The sequence below is a fragment of the Malaclemys terrapin genome, chromosome 23 (genome assembly GCF_027887155.1).
Source record: "Malaclemys terrapin pileata isolate rMalTer1 chromosome 23, rMalTer1.hap1, whole genome shotgun sequence".
NCBI classification, from domain to species: domain Eukaryota; kingdom Metazoa; phylum Chordata; order Testudines; family Emydidae; genus Malaclemys; species Malaclemys terrapin.
The window spans coordinates 4708826-4731390 of NC_071527.1; the positions used below are offsets into that span (position 1 = coordinate 4708826).

The 22565-nt window shown below is 49.9% G+C and overlaps 1 protein-coding gene across 1 annotated transcript; it reads right to left on the reverse strand.

Annotated features, from left to right (window-relative positions):
• Positions 1-3169: 3169 nt before the first annotated feature.
• On the reverse strand, positions 3170-8451 carry LOC128828504 (aquaporin-5-like). The gene is made up of 5 exons (XM_054013227.1): positions 8019-8451; positions 6360-6524; positions 6012-6095; positions 5280-5461; positions 3170-3938 (listed from the first exon to the last, which is right to left on the reverse strand). The coding sequence occupies exons 1-5, from the start codon at positions 8379-8381 to the stop codon at positions 3827-3829; spliced, it is 906 nt and encodes a 301-aa protein (XP_053869202.1). The 5' UTR covers positions 8382-8451; the 3' UTR covers positions 3170-3826.
• Positions 8452-22565: the final 14114 nt, after the last annotated feature.

A 22565-nucleotide genomic window follows, 5' to 3' on the forward strand; every position in this document is an offset into this window, starting at 1 on the left:
TTATACACGGAGCAGTCAAGGTGATCACAATGGCCCCTCCTGGCTTTATAGTCTATGATTCTCACCTCTGGTACTGCCTTGACCTTGGGCCAGTCACCGTGCCTCAGTTTCCCCTCCTGTAAAAGAACAGACACCTGCTTTTGTAATGAATCCAGCTCTTCTAACGCTGGACCATGCTGCTGCTCATGGCGAGCCCTTGTCAAACATCCCAGAATTGCCAGGCCTGTGGGTCACAGTGCCCTGCACTTTGATGGAGTCACTTTCACCATTGGGTATAAAGCGCTGCTAGATCGGAATGGTCGTGATTTGCACTGGTGTGAAAGACCCACACAAGGGGGTCTAGCCCCTTCTGGTCAGCTTAATTCACTAGAGCCACCAGGAGAAGCTCTTGTGATGAGCAGAACATTAGCATTGTCCACATTTTGCACCTTCCATCAGGAAATCTACCCACCGCCAGTCTAACCCCGATCGAGCATCATATCTGTGGCCTTGTCATGATCAGCCCAGTGAGGCCTTGGAAATGTACAGGTATCTGGTATCAGAATGGGGTATGTTGTGGAGCCTGAATAGCAGGAGGGGTTTGCTTCTGGCCAGGATGGAAGTAGATCAGCTCAGTTGTGTGTCAGGGAGCCTTGGACTGGAAGAGCAGGAGTTGCTGAAAATCAGCAATGAGGTACAGTGGCAGATGTGTGTGTAACCAGGTGTTAGTAAATTGCATAGTCAACTGCCTGACCACACTTTGATTCATTATGAAATATACAAAAACAACCAGGAGTCCAGTGGCACCTTAAAGACTAACAGATTTATTTGGGCATAAGCTTTCGTGGGTAAAAAAAACCTCACTTCTTCAGATGCAAAACTTATGCCCAAATAAATCTGTTAGTCTTTAAGGTGCCACCGGACTCCTGTGGATACAGGCTAACACCGCTACCCCCGATATACGAAATACACAGTCTCCAGAGACCAAATTATCTGTATCAATAAAGTTTATTGCCGAAAGTCAATGATAGTGCGGTCCAGGAAGAAAGCAATATGACACCAGTTTCTGGGAAGCCGTCTCGTGCAGCATTGTTAAATTCACCACATGCGGAAGGCGTGCTCCCCGAGTTCCGCATTTCAGCTTGGAGTATTGAGTGGATGGTTTTACAAGTTACAAAACTCTTTGCACATCCCATAAAATCCAGCCCATCAGTTTGGACAGGTTCCTAAACTTGTTCTATCCCTTTGCTTACCTTTGTTTTGGAGACCAGCACTCCAGGTACTAATTTGTGAAGGTACCTCCCCATCTGGTACCGGGATAGAACATTCATGTCTTTTGCCTTTGATACATTTCTTATTTTCTAATGCCAATCTTGCCTTCAGCTTTGCAAAGTGTTATGGGCTAGACAGTATAAGTGAACAGGATTATAGAAGAAGAGCTCGGCCCCGTGTGGCTTGAAAGCTTGTCTCTCTCACCAACAGAAGTTGGTCCAATAAAAGAGATTATCTCACCCCCTTTCTCTAGACAGGCATTGCGGTGGAACCCCCAAGGCAAGCGGAAAAGAGGCCGTCCAAGAAACACCTGGCGACGCGACCTTCAGGCTGATAGCAAAAAAATGGGCTATACCTGGAACCAGCTAGAGCAAATGGCCCAGGATAAAGGACTCTGGAGATCTGTGGTTGGCGGCCCATACCCCGACTGGGGTGACGGGCATGAGTGAGTGAGTTTCTCTCTCAAATACCCCAGAACTGACATGGCTACAACTAAACTGCATAGGATTATAGAAAGACATAGGCCATGCAACTGCTAGAAATATATATACAATATAATGTTGTATTAATATTGTGTGCTTAATGCATATTAATATGCATGGTGTGACTAATACATATTGATAATGTGATATATATATATATATATATATATTAGCCCATCATATATTGGTCAACACAGGGCTGGAATAGCAGAAGGGCTGTGGGTCAGGATGGAGGGGCATTGGCAGAGCTGTGTGGGCTAGCGGGGGCAGGAGGGAATTGTGGGTCAGGATTGAGGGGCAGCGGCACAGCTGTGCATGTGTGTGGGGGGGGCTGGAATAGCAGAGGGGCTGTGGGTCAGGATTGAGGGGGCAGCGGCACAGCTGTGCGTGCGTGTGTGTGGGGCTGGAATAGCAGAGGGGCTGTGGGTCAGGATGGAGGGGCATTGGCACAGCTGTGTGGGCTAGCGGGGGCAGGAGGGAAGTGTGGGTCAGGATTGAGGGGGCAGCAGCACAGCTGTGCGTGCATGTGTGGGGGGCTGGAATAGCAGAGGGGCTGTGGGTCAGGATGGAGGGGCATTGGCAGAGCTGTTGTGATGAAAGCCCAGGAGTGGGCTAGCAGGGGGGTACAGGAATGAGGTGCATTGGCAAATGCGAGTGGCAGAACTGGAAAAGCAAGCAAACAGCGGACGGTCCGGATTAAGGTGTATATTTGGCTAAGCTGCATTGTGTATGAGCTCAGGACTGGCACGGCAAGAGGGTAGGAATTGTGGGTTGGGAATAAGGAGTGTATTTGGCTGAGTTGCGTGTGTCTGAGGCCAGGGCTGGAACAGCAAAGAGTCCGGCTGCTCAGGACTGAGGCAAACTGGGAAAGCCCTTGAGGGATGCTTGTCCAGTATTTGTTTGTGCTTAGGGTTGCCAGTTTTGGCTGGACCTCTTCCTGGAGGTTTCATCACATGACGTCCTCTTTAATTAAAGATTCCTCTTTAATTCCCTGGCAACTCCGGGACAATCCTCGAGCATTGACAACTGTACTTGTGCTCTTCCTCTTATCTCCCTTAATAAATGCCCCGCAAAACATACATATAAATAATCCCCTGGTGATTTTTGCACCCTGTCCTCAAAGCCAGCTCTGAAATCTCATCATGGGGCGAGCAGGCCTACCACAACATCAGACTCCTCTTAGCACATTTAGAATTCCAGTCCCAGCTCTACCGTGCAGCTGCTGAGTACCCAGGCCTCTATTTTTTGAGTGCCCACCCAAGACACACCTTGGACCTAATTTGCAGAGGGGCTGAGTGCCCACAATTCCCCTGGAAATTAACCCACGGCTGTACCTCAATTTCCCCATCTGCAAAATGGGCTTAATAGAGCTTAGCAGGGGTGCTGCCCGGGGTTAGTGTGACACATCCCGGAACAAAAATGATCAGGCACTGGGGCAGCTGTGCTTTCAGGCTTAACCCGTGGTGTCTTTTATTGACAATAAATAATACAATAATACAAGTACAAAGTCCAAAATCATATCCTTCATGCACCAAATAACCAGGACTCGCCGACACCAGCCAATGCAGGAAAGAACAGCTTCCCCCGGGGATAAAGGTTTGGGACGTAGGATGCGCCATGGGGAAAATATATTTGCCACAACTCTGTTGAAACCAGCCATGCTGGCCCTTAGGCCGCATCCCATCCCTTTCTCCTCTCCCCCCAGGCGCCCAAGCTTCCATGGGGTTAATGGGAGCCCTGGACGCACAAGGAATGTGGTCTCCGGCTGTACGGAGGTAAAGACACAGCAGACTAGCGAGGAGATTAGCACATCTGAAGAAGCAGCAGCAGCCTTTACAACAAACCACCTAGTCTCCCTCCTTTTCACTTGCTGTCTTGCCCTTTCCAAGGGCCTAAGCAGAGACTGGAGAGTAATTCAGAGAAAGGCTCTTGTCCCGGGTTAATTCCTTACAGCGTAGTCAGTATTAGATGGTTCTCGGGAGAAGCTTGGGAAGGGAAGGGGAAGAAAACAAGCAGAAGCTGGGGGTGCGGTTGGGGCTTACGGGATGAGGCGTCAGGACTATGGAGCAAACCAGAGGCCTGGACTGTTGAGGTTACAGGCCTTTCCTGGCTCCTCGGGCTACCTCCCAATTGAGCAGTTGTGACCTTGTGCTTCGTGGCTGGGGAACAATCGAATTTCCAGCCCCGCCAAGAAGACGCCGGGCCCTAGGGATGACAGAAAGACTTGGGCCTGTTAATCTCACCCATCCGCCCGGCCCTTTCCCCACTTTGCTGTATCTCCTTTCTTCTGTACCCTGCTCCCCTTTCTCTGTCCCTCCCCCACTTCCCATCTCTGTTGTGCCATGGGGTATAGCCCTACACAAATGTCGGCTGAGGGGGGAAGCCCAGAGACCTTCAGCTGCTTGGGCAGGGGTGGGGCGGGGGAAGGGAATATCATCAAGATATCTCCCTGCCCCCCAGACCAGCCACCCTGATACCAAATGCATGGGGGTGAGGCCTAGTCACACTCTTCTAAAGCAGCAGTTGAATAATCCAAAAGGCCTTGTGCTTGTTTCTCATGGGCTTTTTATTTGCCCCCAACCCTCCAAGCCAATTATGGGGCCACAGAAATGGGCGCTCCAATCCCTTCAGGCCAGGCTGTCTCGAAGAGATACCCACCCTTGTTCAACTCCCACCCCACCCCACAAAGAGCTACTGAATGGCTCCCTGACCCTACAGAGGACTGTCCATGTTCCCATTATCCACGATCACGAGGGGACCCCGTTGTGTTGACCCTGTAAGTGAAAGACAAGGCGGGCGAGGTAACGGCTGAGAGAGAGAAGCTTTTGAGGTGCACAGAACTGTTTTTCACATCTGGGTTTCTTCAGGAAGAGCTCCGTGTAGCTTGGAAGCTGGTCTCTCTCACCCACAGAAGTTGGTCCAATAAAAGATATCACCTTGCCCACCTTGTCTCTCTACTATCATGGGACCAACTCAGCTACAACAACACTGCATGCCACCCCGTTGGGGTACCTGTGGAGCATTAAAGAAAAATCAGTGGAAATCACCCACACCCATTTGAGGTGGGCTGTGAAATTCAGACCAGGTTGAGGTGGGCTTTGAAATTCAGACCAGGTTATCACCTCCACCAATGCCCCCCCCCTCCAAAAAAGTAAAAAATAAAGATCGAGTCTGGGGCTGTTTGGATCGGGGGAAATGTTCGGATCTGGGGCTCGTCCCAAAGACAAAGACAAGTAGTTAAGGCACAATTGCATAATGCTAAAAATCCTGGCACACCCTAGCCAATGACAAGACTTTCTGAGGCGCAGGGGGTCAGTGCCAGTCTGGCCTAGAGCCGATGTTGGTGGGACCCCTTCTTCTGGGTGTGGGTCTCTATTCTTTGGCCAGGAATATTTGTATCAGTCACCCTCACAATCGCAGGGTATATACACAGATATCACATGCACCCTTCTTTTGCATATAGAGACTATTGGTCTTTGGGTTGTGAGGCCACAGATTGAGAGTCTTGGCTTGTTCTTTGGGTTTTCCCTTCCAGCCATCTCTTACGGGGAGGTCAGCTCCATGGACTTTGTCCTTTGCTCCTTCTGCTCTTCCCACTCCTCTTCTGGCTCGTAGGTGCCTTTCACGATGGCTACCCTCTCAGAGACGTTCAGCGAATAGGGGAACAGGAAGTAGTTATAAAGCAGGGAGGCCAGGACTGCACCGATGATGGGGCCAAACCAGAAGACCTGGGAAGCCAAGGGTAGAATGATCATCTCTAATCCTTCCGTAGCGCTTTTCAGCCGTCTATCTCAAAGCATTTTACGAAGATCGGTATCATTATCCCCAGTTTACAGATGGGGAAGTTGAGGCACAGGGCCGTGACTTGCCCCAAATCACACAGTAGGCCAGTGTTAGAGCCAGGAATAGAATCCCCATGTACTGAGTCCCAGTCCACGTCTCTATCCACTATGCCACACTGCTTCCCCACAGCAAGCCGTGGGAAAGCCCAGGGGATTTTTCCTTCCATGTTCATACAGCACCTGGCACAGTGGAACCATTGGCCTCTAAGTGCTTCCTTAATGGCCCCCTTCAGTTGTCATCTCCTAGCAGATTCCCCTCAGCCCCAATTTCCTTATACTCAAACACACCCCTCGCTTCCTCAGCCCTGACCTTCCTCGCTCTTGAGCTGCCAACGACCAGTGGCTCAGCCCCTGCCAACCAACAACCAGTTTGCTGCAGACCCCTAGCTCTTCTCCACCATGCTGTGAGCCACTGTTACTGGTGGGGGATTCTTACCCAATGAGCAGTGCTGAATCTTGTCACTACGACGGCAGGTGCAAAGGATCGGGCTGGATTCATGGAGCAGCCGGTGAAGTAGATCTGTAAAAGGACACGGGAATTAAGACTGATCACATTTCCCTTTGGTCTAGTCCTTCTGCGACTGGAGCATCGCTCCAGGTGTGACTGGAGTAACTGGGGGCTTCTCCCCACAGTCAGTGCTCCTGCCCTGCTCCCTACATCCTCCCCACAGCCTGCCCTTCAGCCCTGCTACTTACAGCGTACCCTACTGGGAGAAGTTGGGATGAGAGTAGCTGGGAGCTTCTCCCATGGCCAGCTCTCCCGCCCGGCGACCCAGACACTCACCCCAACCAGGTGACCCAGGGTGACCGACAGGCCGATGGACAATGCTGGGGAGCCTATGATGTCGGTCCGGCGTTTATCCGTGGAGGCAAAGATGCACATCGCCAGCTGGAAGGTGAGGATGATCTCGACCACCAGCGCCTGGCCTGGGGATGTATTGTTGTTGAGCTGCACATGAACAAGAAGGATTGTGAATGGCTGCTGAGCTGAGCCAGACTGAGGGGTTTTGCTACCCCCTAAAAAACCACAGAGCTGTTTAGCGTGAGACAGGAATACCCCCCCCCCCCCCGCCGCCCGTTCAAATTCCTAGTGAGGTGATGCCTCTGGGTCTATCTTATCGATCTATCCATCTATCTATCCTCCATATACCCTCCTCTATCTTTCTGGAAGTCCCTTTCTCTCTGCATTTCTCCCTCTAGGCATTTACAAATCACTTATCACCTTAAGATTTCTCCTTTTGCTAACACCAGATTGCCCCAGAGCAGCCAGAGACTGTCCGCTCTTCAGTGAGTGAGGGTGTGAGCGATACATGGAGGGAGAGGTGAGGACTGGGACTGGGGTAAGATCCCCCTGTATGGGGGGAACAGTGGGGATCTAGAGAGGATGCCATTGGGGTGGGATGAGCCATCACCACCTGGGGTCGGTGCACCTGTTTTCGTCTAAGGATCCAGCCCCATTGCGCTGGGATGAGGCTGAGGCCCAGTTAGGGGGAAGTGGCGAAGACGCGCTGGGAAATGAAGGGACATAAGTTATTTGGGGGGGTGGAGGGGGAACGTTTAGGGGCTTGGAGGGGCACAGAACAACCAGTGAGGAAAACACAGCCCCTGAAAACCCGCCTACGAGGCTGAAGGCTCTAAGAATCAACACCTGCACGGCAACTGGTCCACCTCAGAGTGGTCTGAAAGGGGGCCGGAATCCGCCTCTTACTGGTCTAACTGGTCACGCTCCCCACTGTTGATCTAAGAGATCTCCTAGGGCCCCCAGATGGGCTCCCAAAATTGCCCTCATGCTGGTCTAAGTGGGCTTCTAATCTCACCCTCTCCTCCCAAAAAACAAAGAGCCCCCCCCTTCCTCCTCCAATCTCGCCTCTGCTGGTCTAAGTGGTCTCCCCAGCTACTTTCCTCAGACTGGTCATTCTGGAAAAAGAGATCTTCCAACCACATTCCTCATACTGGTCCAAGTGGGTGCCTATCCTCCCCTCCACACTGGTTTAAGGGTCTTCAACCTCCTTCCTCTGACTGAGTATACTGGTCTAAAGGGCTCCTAACCCCCCCCCCCCGGCACTGGCTTAAGTGGGTTCCCCTCCAATCCTGGCTTAACTCCTTTCCCTGCTCTGATCTCCCTGGCTCCAGGAAGAGAGGCTGGAGTCAAGCTCATCTGAAAGCCCTCAGGATAAGAGAAGCACCTAGGAAAAAACCCGCCTCATTAATTGCACAGCCCAATAAATCTGTGCTGTCAGTGCAGTGTGTTATGCAAAGGCTGCCGGCATGGTGCTCCCATCGCTCTTCATCTGCATGGACATAGGTATCTCCAGCGCCGGGTGAACCGGCCTTCGTCAACCCGCGTGGTGGGTCCAATTCCTCCCGCGAGGCCGGGAACCCGTGCGTAGGGTTGCTGAGGCCCTGGGCATAATTAATCATCCGTGGGCAGGAAGAGACTTACCGCGTTGACAGCCAGGTTTCCACGGGTGTTGATCGGGGTCACCAGGTAAAGGATGCCTGCCCCAGTGATGGCCCCCACCAGCTGGGCCACCACGTAGAACACCGACCGAAGGAAGGAGATGTGGTTCCCCACCAAGAAAGCGATGGTCACCGCTGGGTTGATGTGCGCACCGCTGACGTGACCGAACATCTGGATCAAGGTGCCGATGGCCAAGCCGAAAGCCAGGGAGATCTGTAGGATGCTTGGCAGAGCCGAGGGCCACTTCAGGGCTGAGCCGAGGCCAAAGAAGACAAAGATCATGGTGGCTAGGAACTCAGCCATGATGGCCCGCACAAAAGCCATGGTACAAATTTCCTTATACATCGTGGGATCTGGACGGGGCAATCAGAGACAAAGGAGTGGCAGGCTTCTTCTGTCTGGGCTCTGCGAACAACAGCAAGGCGCAGGGCCATATATATACAGGAGAGCAGGGAGCTGCATTACCAAGGTGGTGGGTGGAGCCAAGGAACTGGCCAGCCCTCCTGGGCAGCTGGAAAAGTTTACAGCTGAAAATAACTTTAGCACCTCTCAGCCAGTGAAAGACTCAGATGATTGGCAGTGTTTCTTTCTCCTTTTTTTCTCTCCAGACAATGGCCCCCTATCTGATGTCTTTGTGGTCGTTAGATAACACCTTGCCGTAACTACCAGGCTGCCTCTTTGGGTCTCGCTTTTGTTTTGGAAGTGGAGCATGTATTTGTTTTTTTGCCACTTTAGATTTAAGGTGGCAAAGTCCTTATTTCTGGCCAGTTTCACTGCCTGGCTGGGGGAAGCTCTCCTGGTCATTTTCTCCTCTCAGTGTCAGTCCAGAGTGACTCTCACTGCTGATTTACACCAGCATGTCTGAGATTAGAAGCTGAGCCCTGGTGCTTAGCTGATGCAGGATGTGGGGCGGGAGGGGGGGGATTTGCTAGAGGATTTATACTGTGCACACCAGCAATCACTAGGAGGAACTCCGGGATTAGAACTGGGACTTCAATTATGTAGAACAAATGCTGAGGCTTTGCAGACAAGTCTCCTGCATGGCTCCAGTGCTCTAAAGGAGTGGTTCTCTGTCGGGATGCACGTAGCCCTGGGGGTACGCAGAGGTCTTCCAGGGGGTACCTCAACTCATCTCTAGATCTTTGCCTAGTTTTACAACAGGCTACATAAAAAGCACTAGCGAAGTCAGTACAAACTACAATGTCATACAGACCATGCCTTGTTTACACAGCTCTCTATTCTCTACACTGAAATGTAAGTACAAGATTTAGATTCCAATTGATTTATTTTATAATTAGATGGTAAAAATGAGAAAGGAAGCAATTTTTCAGTACTAATGCGCTGGGACACTTGTATTTTTATGTCTGATTTTGTAAGAAGTCGTTTTTAAGTGAGGTGAAACTTAGGGGTACGCAAGACAAATCAGACTCCTGGAAGGGGGACAGTCGTCTGGGAAGGTTGAGAGCCCCTGCTCTAAAGGTTCTGCTCTTCAACGCTACAAAAGAGTTTTCACAAGTAAAATGTTAACTGCAGAGAGAATTTTAGGAAGGTGGAATGCAATTCGTCGAGTTGAAATTTGGCTAGCAAACTCCCTAAACCTCGCACACACAAATTTTTCTGGGATTTGCAGTCATTGGCTTCAGTGATGCATATGAACCAGGGACTTTGCTCCACCCAGTAGAGCAAGTCCCTGATTCTTAAGTTAAAGGGGAATCTCCCCAAGCTTTTAACAGTATAGGGAATAGAACAAACTTAGTTCTGATTCCAAATCACTTTGCAAACTGTGTCCCTGTATGGGTTGCCAGAATGCAGCCACCTCTGGGGTGGAACACAGCAGCTGTTAGCAACACTACAAACAAGTTTTCACCAGTAAAATATAAACCGCAGAGAGAATTTTAGGGTGGTGGAATGCAACTCGTTGAGTTGAAATTCGGCTAGCAAATTCCCTAAACCTTGCACACAAAAAATATGCTGGGATTTGCAGTGAACATGAGGGGAGGGTCATGGCTTCAGTGATCCATGTGGACTAGGGACTTTAGTCCACCCAGTGAGCTCAGGTGTTAAATATCAACACCACGTCAGCTTCCGGCAGTCCAGAGCTCAGAACCTGCACCCTCCTAGAGGCTTTGGGGGGTTTTGTTGGGGTTTTGTTTTTGTTTTTTGCTCTAGATGAGCAGGCTGACATGGGAAAAGAGCTGTAAATCTGGAATTATTCCCATTCAAACCCAAGGCGTTTACACCGGCATCACTGAGATCGAAATCTGGCCCTTGACCTTGATAATGGGTTAAAAAAAAAAAAAAAAAGGAAAATGACCAGGTGCCGCATACTCCTCTGCTGAAAGCATCCTGGCCTGGCTCCTGTTGTCCTCGTGCAGTGTCTGCGTTAGTCCAACCTGCCCACGACTCTTGCTCATAAAAGCGCCGTCTCTCGCTGTGCTCTGAAGTAAGTGCCAGGGCACAGAGACACAGGGAATTTCACAAAGAGCTCTGGGTCAGGTTCCAAGAAATTGGCTCATCTGGTGAGGCCAAAGAGCTTCGCTTCTCTAGAAGCGCCTAAAGGTGGTCAAGTTTTTCAGGCTCCCGCTGTGACTCTCCCGGCCAGAAATTGTTGACAAGGAGATCAGCCGACGAGGGGCCGAGCTCTTGTGAAAATCCAGCGCCTGAGTGGGGGGTTGAGCTGTTTTGAAAATCGGGCCCTGGCTGTGGGGGCAGAGATCTGCAAGATGGCAGCCTGTATCCTAGGCTACAATGAGCCAGGTGCCATGGCGGCTAGCCAGGCTACCCTGAATGTCAGTTTCGCTCCCCTACCCACTACTGCCGGCATCCATTGTGATTTTTTCTTCTGGGTGCCACTTATCTGGAAGAGATACCCCTGCTCTATAACCCATTCTGGGGGCTACTTTACCCCCTGAGGGCTCTGTGCTGATCAGTACCTTCACCTCCATGTCTCTGATATCTGGCTGCAGCTGCACAGGAGAAATGGGGGGGGGGCACTGGGGGTGCCCTAGAGTAGTGGTTCTCAATCAGGGGTACGCATACCCCTGGGGGTACGCAGAGGTCTTCCCGGGGGTACCTCGACTCATCTCTAGATCTTTGCCTCGTTTTACAACAAGCGACATAAAAGGCACTAGCAAAGTCAGCACAAACTAAAATTTCATACAGACAGCGCCGTGTTTATACTGCTCTATGTACTCTGCACTGGAATGTAAGTACAAGATGTAGATTCCAATCGATTTATTTGATCATTAGATGGTAAAAATGAGAAAGGAAGGCCATTTTTCAGTACGAGGGCACTGGGACACGTTTGTATTTTTATGTCTGGTTTTGTAAGCAAGTAGTTTTTAAGTGGGGTGAAACGTGGGGGTAGGCAAGACACATCAGATTCCTGAAAGGGGAACAGTAGTCTGGAAAGGTTGAGAGCCACTGCTCTAAAGGGAAAATATTTTCCTGTTTGCTGCTGCTCTGGTCCTATCCGGCAGGTGAGTGGTTGTGGGGTAGGGAGGTTAATACACTTCTTGCCTCCTAGCTGGGGTTCAAATCCTGTCTAAGCACCCTAGTGGAATGAATTTGGCTGGGTCGCAGCCTCGTGCCCGGTGGGTATTTGGGCATGTTCCCTGCACCACACGGCTTTGCTGTCTTAGTTCCGAAGAGGATGAGCAGGGTCGAGGTGGGTTGGCAGAGCTGCAGGAGAGCTTGGGAATGGATCGAGATGGGGAATGCAGGTTGGCAGAGCTCTGAAGGGTGCCTAGGTTTGGAACAACAACTGGTGCCACTGGGAAGGCTAAACAATGGCTGACAGAGCATCCCAGGACTGGGACTGCAGCAGTGACCTGCACTTGCAGAGCTGGGTGGGTGCCCAGCAAATTGGAATAGCAAAGGACTGGCAGCACCGTGGCAGTGGGACATGATTTGAAAAGCAGGGGGTGCTGTAGGACAAAGGTATTGGGGGAGCTCAGGGCTGGAGTAGGAGGGAGGTGCTGGGGAGTGGGGGGAGATAGAGTTGTGCTGGACATCGAGGCATATTGCAGGTGAGGTGCATTGGCAGAGCTTTTTGGAAAGCAAAGCTGGCTTGTAGCCTGCAAACACACACATGCTTGACTCTACCCCCTTGGCTTTCGCAAGCCAGAGAGTCACACACATTCAATAAATAAACAGAGCCCTTCTCCACCTCTGCAGGTGAGTGTTTGCAAGCCCAGAGTACACCAGGCAGGGGAGGGGGCTGGAGAGGTGCTATTGAGTGTTACCAGGGCCTGTTCTGTGCAAATTCTGCTACTGGGCTTCCCCCCCAGCCACAGCCAATTCTCCCATGTCTGCATCTAAGAGGGCCCCTCCTCCCACCCACCCCCTTCCCTGTCTGAGACCTGAGATACCTCTAGGGCAGAAGTTCTCAGCCTTTCCAGACGACTGTCCCCCTTCCAGGAGTCTGATTTGTCTTGCCTACCCCCACGTTTCACCCCACTTAAAAACTACTTGCTTACAAAACCAGACATAAAAATACAAACGTGTCCCAGTGACCTCGTACTGAAAAATGGCCTTCCTTTCTCATTTTTACCATCTAATGATCAAATAAATCGATTGGAATCTACATCTTGTACTTACATTCCAGTGCAGAGTACATAGAGCAGTATAAACACGGCGCTGTCTGTATGAAATTTTAGTTTGTGCTGACTTTGCTAGTGCCTTTTATGTCGCCTGTTGTAAAACGAGGCAAAGATCTAGAGATGAGTCGAGGTACCCCCGGGAAGACCTCTGCGTACCCCCAGGGGTATGCGTACCCCTGATTGAGAACCACTGCTCTAGGGCACCCCCAGTGCCCCCCCCCATTTCTCCTGGGCAGCTGCAGCCAGATATCAGAGACATGGAGGTGAAGGTACTGATCAGCACAGAGCCCTCAGGGGGTAAAGTAGCCCCCAGAATGGGTTATAGAGCAGGGGTATCTCTTCCAGATAAGTGGCACCCAGAAGAAAAAATCACAATGGATGTCGGCAGTAGTGGGTAGGGGAGCGAAACTGACATTCAGGGTAGCCTGGCTAGCCGCCATGGCACCTGGCTCATTGTAGCCTAGGATACAGGCTGCCATCTTGCAGATCTCTGCCCCCACAGCCAGGGCCCGATTTTCAAAACAGCTCAACCCCCTACTCAGGCGCTGGATTTTCACAAGAGCTCGGCCCCTCGTCGGCTGATCTCCTTGTCAACAATTTCTGGCCGGGAGAGTCACAGCGGGAGCCTGAAAAACTTGACCACCTTTAGGCGCTTCTAGAGAAGCGAAGCTCTTTGGCCTCACCAGATGAGCCAATTTCTTGGAACCTGACCCAGAGCTCTTTGTGAAATTCCCTGTGTCTCTGTGCCCTGGCACTTACTTCAGAGCACAGCGAGAGACGGCGCTTTTATGAGCAAGAGTCGTGGGCAGGTTGGACTAACGCAGACACTGCACGAGGACAACAGGAGCCAGGCCAGGATGCTTTCAGCAGAGGAGTATGCGGCACCTGGTCATTTTCCTTTTTTTTTTTTTTTTTTTTAACCCATTAACAAGGTCAAGGGCCAGATTTCAATCTCAGTGATGCCGGTGTAAACGCCTTGGGTTTGAATGGGAATAATTCCAGATTTACAGCTCTTTTCCCATGTCAGCCTGCTCATCTAGAGCAAAAAACAAAAACAAAACCCCAACAAAACCCCCCAAAGCCTCTAGGAGGGTGCAGGTTCTGAGCTCTGGACTGCCGGAAGCTGACGTGGTGTTGATATTTAACACCTGAGTTCACTGGGTGGAGTAAAGTCCCTAGTCCACATGGATCACTGAAGCCATGACCCTCCCCTCATGTTCACTGCAAATCCCAGCACATTTTTTGTGTGCAAGGTTTAGGGAATTTGCTAGCCGAATTTCAACTCGACGAGTTGCATTCCACCGCCCTAAAATTCTCTCTGCGGTTTATATTTTACTGGTGAAAACTTGTTTGTAGTGTTGCTAACAGCTGCTGTGTTCCACCCCAGAGGTGGCTGCATTCTGGCAACCCATACAGGGACACAGTTTGCAAAGTTATTTGGAATCAGAACTGTGTTTGTTCTATTCCCTATACTGTTAAAACCTTGGGGAGATTCCCCTTTTACTTAAGAATCAGGGACTTGCTCTACTGGGTGGAGCAAAGTCCCTAGTTCATATGCATCACTGAAGCCATGACTGCAAATCCCAGAAAAATTTTTGTGTGCGAGGTTTAAGGAGTTTGCTAGCCAAATTTCAACTCGATGAATTGCATTCCACCTTCCTAAAATTATCTCTGCAAGTTATACTTTACAGGTGAAAACTTGTTTATAGCATTCCTAACAGCTGCTGTGTTCCACCCCAGAGGTGGCTGCATTCTGGCAACCCATACAGGGACACAGTCTGCAAAGTGATTTGGAATCAGAACTGCGTGTGTTCTATTCCCTATACTGTTAAAAGCTTGGGGAGATTCCCCTTTAACTTAAGAATGAGGGACTTGCTCTACTGCCGCCCCTGAAGTCCTAAGCGTGCAGGAAACTGACAGCCCGAAGGTCCTAAATGAATATGGATTGGAAACAGCAGAATTCATAATAATCACATTCCCCCAGCTATGTGGATCATGAGTAGAAAGTAAAGCGAAGGAAAAACCAGGTCTGTTAAGCCAAGAAACACCTAAGTCAGCTTGGCCCATTGGCATATTCTGGTCAAAGTTTTGTATGCTGGGTCATCAAGATAACCTGGCCAGATTCCAACGTGAGTAATGACCTTCCACCTCCCATAAACCCTAGCTGCAGTGTCAGTTGGATATCCATAAACTCTGAGCACTTTTTCATAACCTTGCTAGCACAACAGAAGTACTACTGTTTTCCCCCCCAGAGGAGGCTGCATCTCTCTGTCAGGTGAGCGATCAACACACATGCCATCCATTGTGCAGTTTCAGACCCACTGGGCCTTAAACAAATCAAAAGACAGTCTGTGGAGGACAGTCACCCAACACCCCATTTAAAGACTGTTAACAATCAAACCAGAACGAGTGTAAGTGGGTGAAACTCCCTTGACTCTAATGGAGTCCCTGCCCTTCTTCCATCAAGTCTGAATCTGACTTCAAACCTATTTCTTTGGGGGTGGGGTGGTAGGATGACCAGATGTCTTGATTTTATAGGGACAGTCCCGATTTTTGGGTCTTTTTCTTATATAGGCTCTTTTTACCCTCCATCCCCTGTCCCAATTTTTCACACTTGCTGTCTGGTCACCCTAGGGGGCAGAGAACCCTAGTGAATTAGGTCTCAAGAGTGAAAATTCTCCAACTGGGAGTGGGGAGGAAGGCTTAGATAGATTAATAGGGAAAACTCCCAGGAATGCAAAAAAAAGGCACTTTGTGGTTGCTCTGAGGACGGGATGTTTCTTTGCCCTCTTTAACAATCTTTGCAATCTTAATTTTGTTCTTAGACAAACAATGTAACCTAATAAGATCAAAACCTTCCACTTCCGGAGCTATTTTCTTCCAGAGTCTGATGGGTGTGAACAAATTAGAACTGTCAGTGCTTTTGCCAAACTGCTCTTTGCAAGGTTTGGCACACAGACATGTCCTTTCCCACGAAGGTGTGTGTGTTGTTCAGTGAATAAATCGCTGCTTATTGTAATCTCCGGATGGCTGATTTCATTTTCTGATCCTCAACCGGGAAACTACTGATTTGTAATTTCCAATCAGCCCAGAGTTCTGACTGGTCAGTTTCAAAGTGGGATTGCAAAGCATAGGAGATGGGCCTGTCAAATTAGATGAGATTGTAAACTCCATGAAGTGGGCATCACCGTTTTCATTCTGGGTTTGTACAGCACAACTGGGGCTCATAGGTGGTACCGTAAAATAGGTAATAACATTAGGAAATCGAATCCTTCCGATGAAACCTACCATCAGGAAAAATATAATGGGGTTGAGCAAAAATAACCGGATTCAGTTTTGAAAAATTTCAGGCATGTATTGATCAGAATAATGATAAAAGTTACAGACAAGCAGACAAAATGACAAGTATCATCTGCCCCTACCCTCTTCCTACCCACATGCTCTTGCCACTGGAGTATTTAATAGTAACTGCTGACACCAGATGATACACGAAAAAATATTCAATGACAAGGTGGACATTAACTGTGTATTGTAGTGAACTACCCTGTGTGTGTCCAGGCTAAGAGAGGTAGGTGCAGGGCCGGCGCAACCCATTAGGCGATCTAGGCGGTCGCCTAGGGCGCTACAGTTTGGGGGGCGGCGACTGCGGCGGTATTTTGGCATCGGGACCTTCTGCCGCCTCTGTGGGGGGTGGCATTTCAGGGCGGGGCCTTCTGCCGCCCTAGGGCGGCAGAAAAGCTGGCAGTGCTCCTGGGTAGGGGTGTGTGTGTGTGTGTGTGTGTGTGTGTGTGTGTGTAAAAGCACCACAACCTTCCACTAGCAAGAATCAGAACTGCTCAACCATGCACCATTTATCCCTTCATTATCCGGGATGTCACACTCTTAATCTTCCTGCCATGGTTAGACGGCCTGGATGATCCATTGCCTTTCTTCCTTCCAGCCTCCAAATCACCCAGGCATCTGAGCAAACTTTTTCTCACGGGGGGGGGGGGGGGTAGGGGCAGGATGAAGTTATAGGTCTGCGCTGTTAAAGAAAGACCCCTACTAGGGGTCCTGCCTGGGGGAAAAGAGAGAATTGATACAGGGATATTATGTGTACGGCGCTGTTGCTGTGTGTGGGACTTTGCAGGTAAATGAGAGACATGGGGCCTGGTTCTCTCCTGCCATGCACACAGGGGCGTTGATCACAGCCCTGCAAACTAGCTGCACACTTCTGCCATAGTAGCATTTCACGCCCACTGTGCATTTATGTAAATGATGATGCAAGGTGCATGGCAATGGAAAGTCAGGCCCACAGCCTCTGCCCCAGAGATCATATCAACACCAGGGAGTTGTGTTGTTACCTAGAGATGGGTGTGGGCCACAGTCTCACATCCAAACACTCCTCCTGACACTTGCAGGGGGGTTAGAGTTCCTGGTCTCGCAAACAGCCCCTCTCTTTGCAACGAGCTGGACCTGCGGCCTGGATCTGGAACTTGCAGATGTCTGAAAATGGCAAAAGTTTGGACGCTGACCTGAGTTTTGTGTCTCGAGCCCTGATCTGGTTCTAGCCGTGACATTCTGGTAGGGACTCCAGAGCAGCTGAGGCAGACAATCCAAACTAGTCATGAACCCTCCCTTGTCAGGTGCAATGATCTAGCCTCTGTCAGTCAAAATAAAGATTGCTTGAGCTTGCCCTTCAGTGGAGCCACTTCCCAACCTGCCTTGTTTATTCATGAGACACTGACAGCCAGTAATGAGCTGGCACACAACTCGCTTTGTTAATCATTCCCTCTCCAGAGGGGATGGCTTACTGAGGCAACCATCAGCTCCAGTACTTCTTTAGAACCACATGTGGGGCATGTCTACGCGACAGATGATACAACCGGAGCGCTGCAGCTGTGTCACTGTAACGCGGTAGTGTAGACACTTGCTACTGTGATGGAAGGGTGTTTTTTTCTGTCCCTGGAGTTAATCCATCCCCCTCGAGACGCGGTAGCTAGTTCAACAGAAGAATTCTACCATCGACCTAGTGGTGTCTATGGCTGGTCTACACGAGAAAATTAGGTTGGGTTAACTGTGTTGGTCAGGGGTGTGAAAAATCCACACCCCTGTGTGGCATTGTCAAGCCGACTTAAGTCCCGTGTAGACGTTTGGCTCCCACCGATGTAAGCGCCTCTCTGTGCCGATTTCGTTACACCACCTCCCCGAGCGGCACCGAGTCCCGGTCGACGAGGTCTCCGTGTAGACCTGGCGTTGCTGATGTCGATTGTTACTGGCTTTCGGGAGCCGTCCCACAATGCCCCATGCCGACAGTAGAATCGATACAAGCGCTCCTGGTGAGGACGCACTCCCCTGACGCAAGGAGCCAAAGGTGCGCACGCACAAGCGATTTAATAACTGCGGTGGCTAGATGCCGACACAGGTCGGCATAATTTTGCAGTGTAGACATGGCCTTCATCCCGCATCCTTCTATGACGTGTATGTTGGAGGGGAATCTTTCAGGTGAGATCCTCAGGAGTGAGGTGTCCTGTACGGTCAGACTGATTGTTAAAGGTGCTGTGGTCTAGTAGTTTGGGAACTGGCGTGGGATCCAGGAGAGCTGGCTTCTGTTCCCAGAACTTTCACTGGTCTAGGGCTGGGCAAGTCGGTTCCCTCTCGCACCCTCTGTCTCTAAGCCATCTGAAGCAGGGAGTCTCTCTTGCAATGGTTTTGTCTTGATTAGGAATTGTGGTTGGGGTTAGCTAAAACCTCAGCCACTTTGTCTAGTCAATTCCTATGTGTCTGTGCAACACCCAGCACCAGGGGCCCTGATCTCGGTTGGGGCCCTCGGTGCTGCTATGTTCAGATGGCCCTTTAAAAGGAGAAGTTTATTCTGCAAATATTTCCCGCTTCTCTGTGGTATACTTTGTCTATCTGGCTGGTAGCCTCCCCCCAAAGGTGACTGCATTTGAGAGGTATTAAATAGTACCTGTATTAACACTTTGCTAACAGGAATACTCCACTCTTTCCTAGTGGCTTCCCTGCAAAGATCTCAAAGCGCTAGACAAACTCTCACGCTTCAGGGTTTAAGTCAACCTCTAACTGTTGGAGGGGTCAGGAAGAAATTTTCCTTGTGGGCAGATTAACCCAAACTGCCTACTTCAGGCTTTCTTCCTCTGAAGCGGCTGATAGTAGTCACCTCTGGTGACAGGATACCGGAGTAGAGAAGGACCCACTGGTCTGATCCAGTCTAGCAATTCCAATGTTCCTAAACATTATTTATGCATCACCATCCCTTCCGTGAAGTTGGTCTGTATTATTATCTGGGTGGGGAAAATGAGGCACAGCTAGGAAAAATGACTTGTCCAGGGAATCCGGGACAAAACTGGGATTAGAATCCAGGAATCCTGATTTTCAGCTTCAACCCTCTCACCCATTTTGATGCCACTTCCAATAACTTCCCAACATAGGCTCCAGTTCCTGTCCAACAACAACTGCAGAGTTATCCATCTACCAGTTAAGTACTCTGTTTTCTCTTTAATGTGTCCAGTCACCACTGACTGATGGGCTAAGCATTCAAACAACAAAGATCTGCTCTGCCCTTGGGAGTGTGCATGCCTATTGAAATGCACCTGGCATGACCAGAGGGCAAGTGTGAAAAATCGGGATGGGGGTGGGGGGTTATAGGTGCCTATATAAGAAAAAGCCCCCCAAATCGGGACTGTCCCTATAAAATCGGGACATCTGGTCACCCTAAGCACCAGCCCCTGAGCTGTCTGAATTTCAAGTCTCCCGTTACACCTGCTGGCCCTAAGGATTGGGTGGGATTCATGTAGGGTGACCAGATGTCCCGATTTTATAGGGACAGTCCCGATTTTTGGGTCTTTTTCTTATACGGGCTCCTATTACCCTCCACCCCCTGTCCCGATTTTTCACACTTGCTGTCTGGTCACCCTAGATTCATGGGGCAGCAGGGTGAAGTCGTGCAAGGAAAATGAATGGCATTGTGAAAGCTTCATTTCCATTTTGACACCGGTGCACCATTCTGATCTGGTGTCACCTTGCAGTGACAGAATGGAGAATCAGGCCTGATGGCTTGAGTCCCTTCTCCCCAAGAGTGTCTGAGGAACACATCCATGCTCTGTCATGGGAGGCAAAGGGCAAGCTGCAGAGGTCCGCAATAGGTCTTAGCCGGGGGTTGCATTGCTATTTAGTGGGGATGAAAACCACCCCAACAGCCCATTCTGTTTGAACCCGCTGCTGAATGCAATAGATCTTCAGTCCAGTCGCAAACTGGGGAGAGGGGCTTTGTAGACCTGGCGTGGAGAAGTGTGTGTGTGTGGGGGGGGGGGGCACACAAAGCTGCTGGGTATGGGGGGTGAAATGGGGGATCCTGGTATTGGAGGAAGGGCAATTAGGGGGTGTTCACAGATCCTCTGGTAAGGGGAAGCTGGGGGGAGTCCCTGAAATAGAGGGGGACTGCAGGGTACCTGTGTGTGTATGTGTGGGGGGTTGGAGGAATGCAAAGAGCCCCTGATGTGTGCCATACGCTTGGCCTATAGAAGTTACGACGTGCACGACTCTGTAATGATAAATCAACGATGTGCTTGCTTTCCTCCCAACATATTGCTGTTACTAACAGTAGCTGCAATGCAGCCACCTCTGGGGTGGAGGCGATCAATATAGCATGATGCACAGCTGCAGCATGGAGCGGAAGTTTCCGCCAAGGATGCTGGGGTGAACCACCGCTCTAAAACCTCGGTGAGCTCTTTAATACACATGCAGAACTGCATAGACTCAAGATTGCATTGCACCTGGTGGGCCAAATCCAACTGGTATAAATGGCCATGGCTCCTCTGAAGTCACAGTAGTTATGTGGGTTTACACCAGTTGAGAGCCTGGGCCAAGGTCACCTTTTACACCCATGCAAGATGGGTGGAAAACTGCCTGATCAGCATCAGTCTGGTCCGCACAGGCATCCGTGCCAGTGCAAGGTAGGGGAGAATCCAGCCCCTCGCATAGAAGTGGAGTGATCAGCCGGAAGAGGCAGTTTGGATCTGTTACCTGCTGGATGCGTTCCTGAGACGAACCACACAACCCTTTCCCACTGCACAAGGAGATGCAATCAGCAATCTTTGCTACAGTCTTAGCTGGTGTTATCTGCAGCATATCACCCCAGGGTGGGGCATGGTGGATCTCGCAGCATGCCCTGTGAAGGTGCAGAGGCCTAGTTCTTGCAGTGGTCAAGGAAGTCCAATAAATGAATCCTCCAATGAACAATCTCTTGGTAAAGATGACGTATGCCAAGAGCTGGGAGGGAAGTGGTTTTTCCCGACCCGTGAGAATTTCCAAGATGTTGAAAAATGGTCCCCTCTTGCCTCAAAATCAAAATCTTGACATTTGTCACGAACGGAAAATCCCCCCAAAATGTTTTGGCTCAGATTGACCGAAACAATTCATCCCTGCAACTTTGAAATGTTTTGTTTTAATTTAGACCATTTCGTTTTTTTTTAACCTTAAATTTTGAAACAAAACCTTGTTTGGAACCAGAAACCCCAAAACTTTTTCCTTTGGAAAATGTTAAAATGGGACATGGACAGTTTTGAAACGTTTCTCCAACGTTTTTGGAAACAGGAAATTCATCCGTGCTGATCCTTTCCCACAAACCCTTTTGGTTTGGATGAATTGACATTTTCCAACAAAGAACTCCTGATTCCCTCTACATGTGACCCTCTCCACACCGAAGGCTTGATCCAACTCTTGTTGGCACCTAGGTCCACATGGAACATTGATTCCATGTCCCCATCAATGAACTTAACACCATCAGGCTTAGCTTCCCGTTGGGCAGCCCCTGGAATCAACTCACGCAGCAAGGCTGCTCCGACCATGGCCCTCGGAAGCTGGGACATAATATGGGCATAGTTTGAAGCAAAGAGATGCGGGCCCCCAAGAGGAAGGCTACTGCTGGGTTCATGTGAGTGCCACCCGCGTCTGTACCCAGGCTGCTGGCTGACATGATCTGCAGGATGCATGGGAGGAAGTCCAGGGAAAGCCAATGCCCAGGCTGAAGAAGACAAGCAAGAGTGTTCCAAAGATCTCAGCAAGAAACACCTGGGCAAAGCTACCTGTGCAGTTTCCTCCTGCGTGGCTGGCATATGGTGCAAGAGCAATGGCTCCATTGCTTATCCCCTGGGGTGTGTGTGTGTGTGTGTGTGTGTGTGTGTGTAGGGCATCCCATAACTCAACGCCAACTAGAGGATGCTGAAAGCTCTTGCCACCTCTCGTCCCAGGTGGAAAAGTTTGGGACTCATAGAAGCGCCGACCTTTCTTTTCTCTGATTAAACAGTCAGATGCCACAGATGTCCCTTTGCGCTCTCCTCTGTGATTTAGTGTGTAAAGGACCCCAAAAAGGCAACACCCAACAACCAAGGGCACAAAAGACACAGAGGGGTTGAGTCTCTCTCTCTTTCTTTCTCTGTCCAGGGCTCTATGCCATTCTCGGGGGGTTGGGGGAGAAAGGGGTTGATTCTCTTTTTTGCATTGATGTAAGTGAGGAGTTATTCTGGTGTGAGTGAGAGGAGAATCTACCCTATATCTAAGCAAATTCTGCAGACCAAATAACCCTCTGGATGAATTAGACTCATTGTATTCTATTTGTGAATTTTCTGGGGGTTTATTTATTTGGGGGACGGGAAGCAAATTGGCTCTTTGAATTATTATTGGTATCACAATAGCCCAGCTGAGCGTGGGGATATTGTTCGTGCACATAATCAAAGACAACCCTTGCTCCAAAGAGTCTACAACCTAAATAGATTAGACATTTTAGAGATGGGGAAACTGAGGCACAAGGGATGAAAGCACTTGCCCAAGGACACAGAGGAGATTGTAAATTACACTCAGATCTTCAATTCCAAGCGAGTCCCTTTCCCATACCATTTTCTCTCAGTTGGCATTGTTCACCTTGACT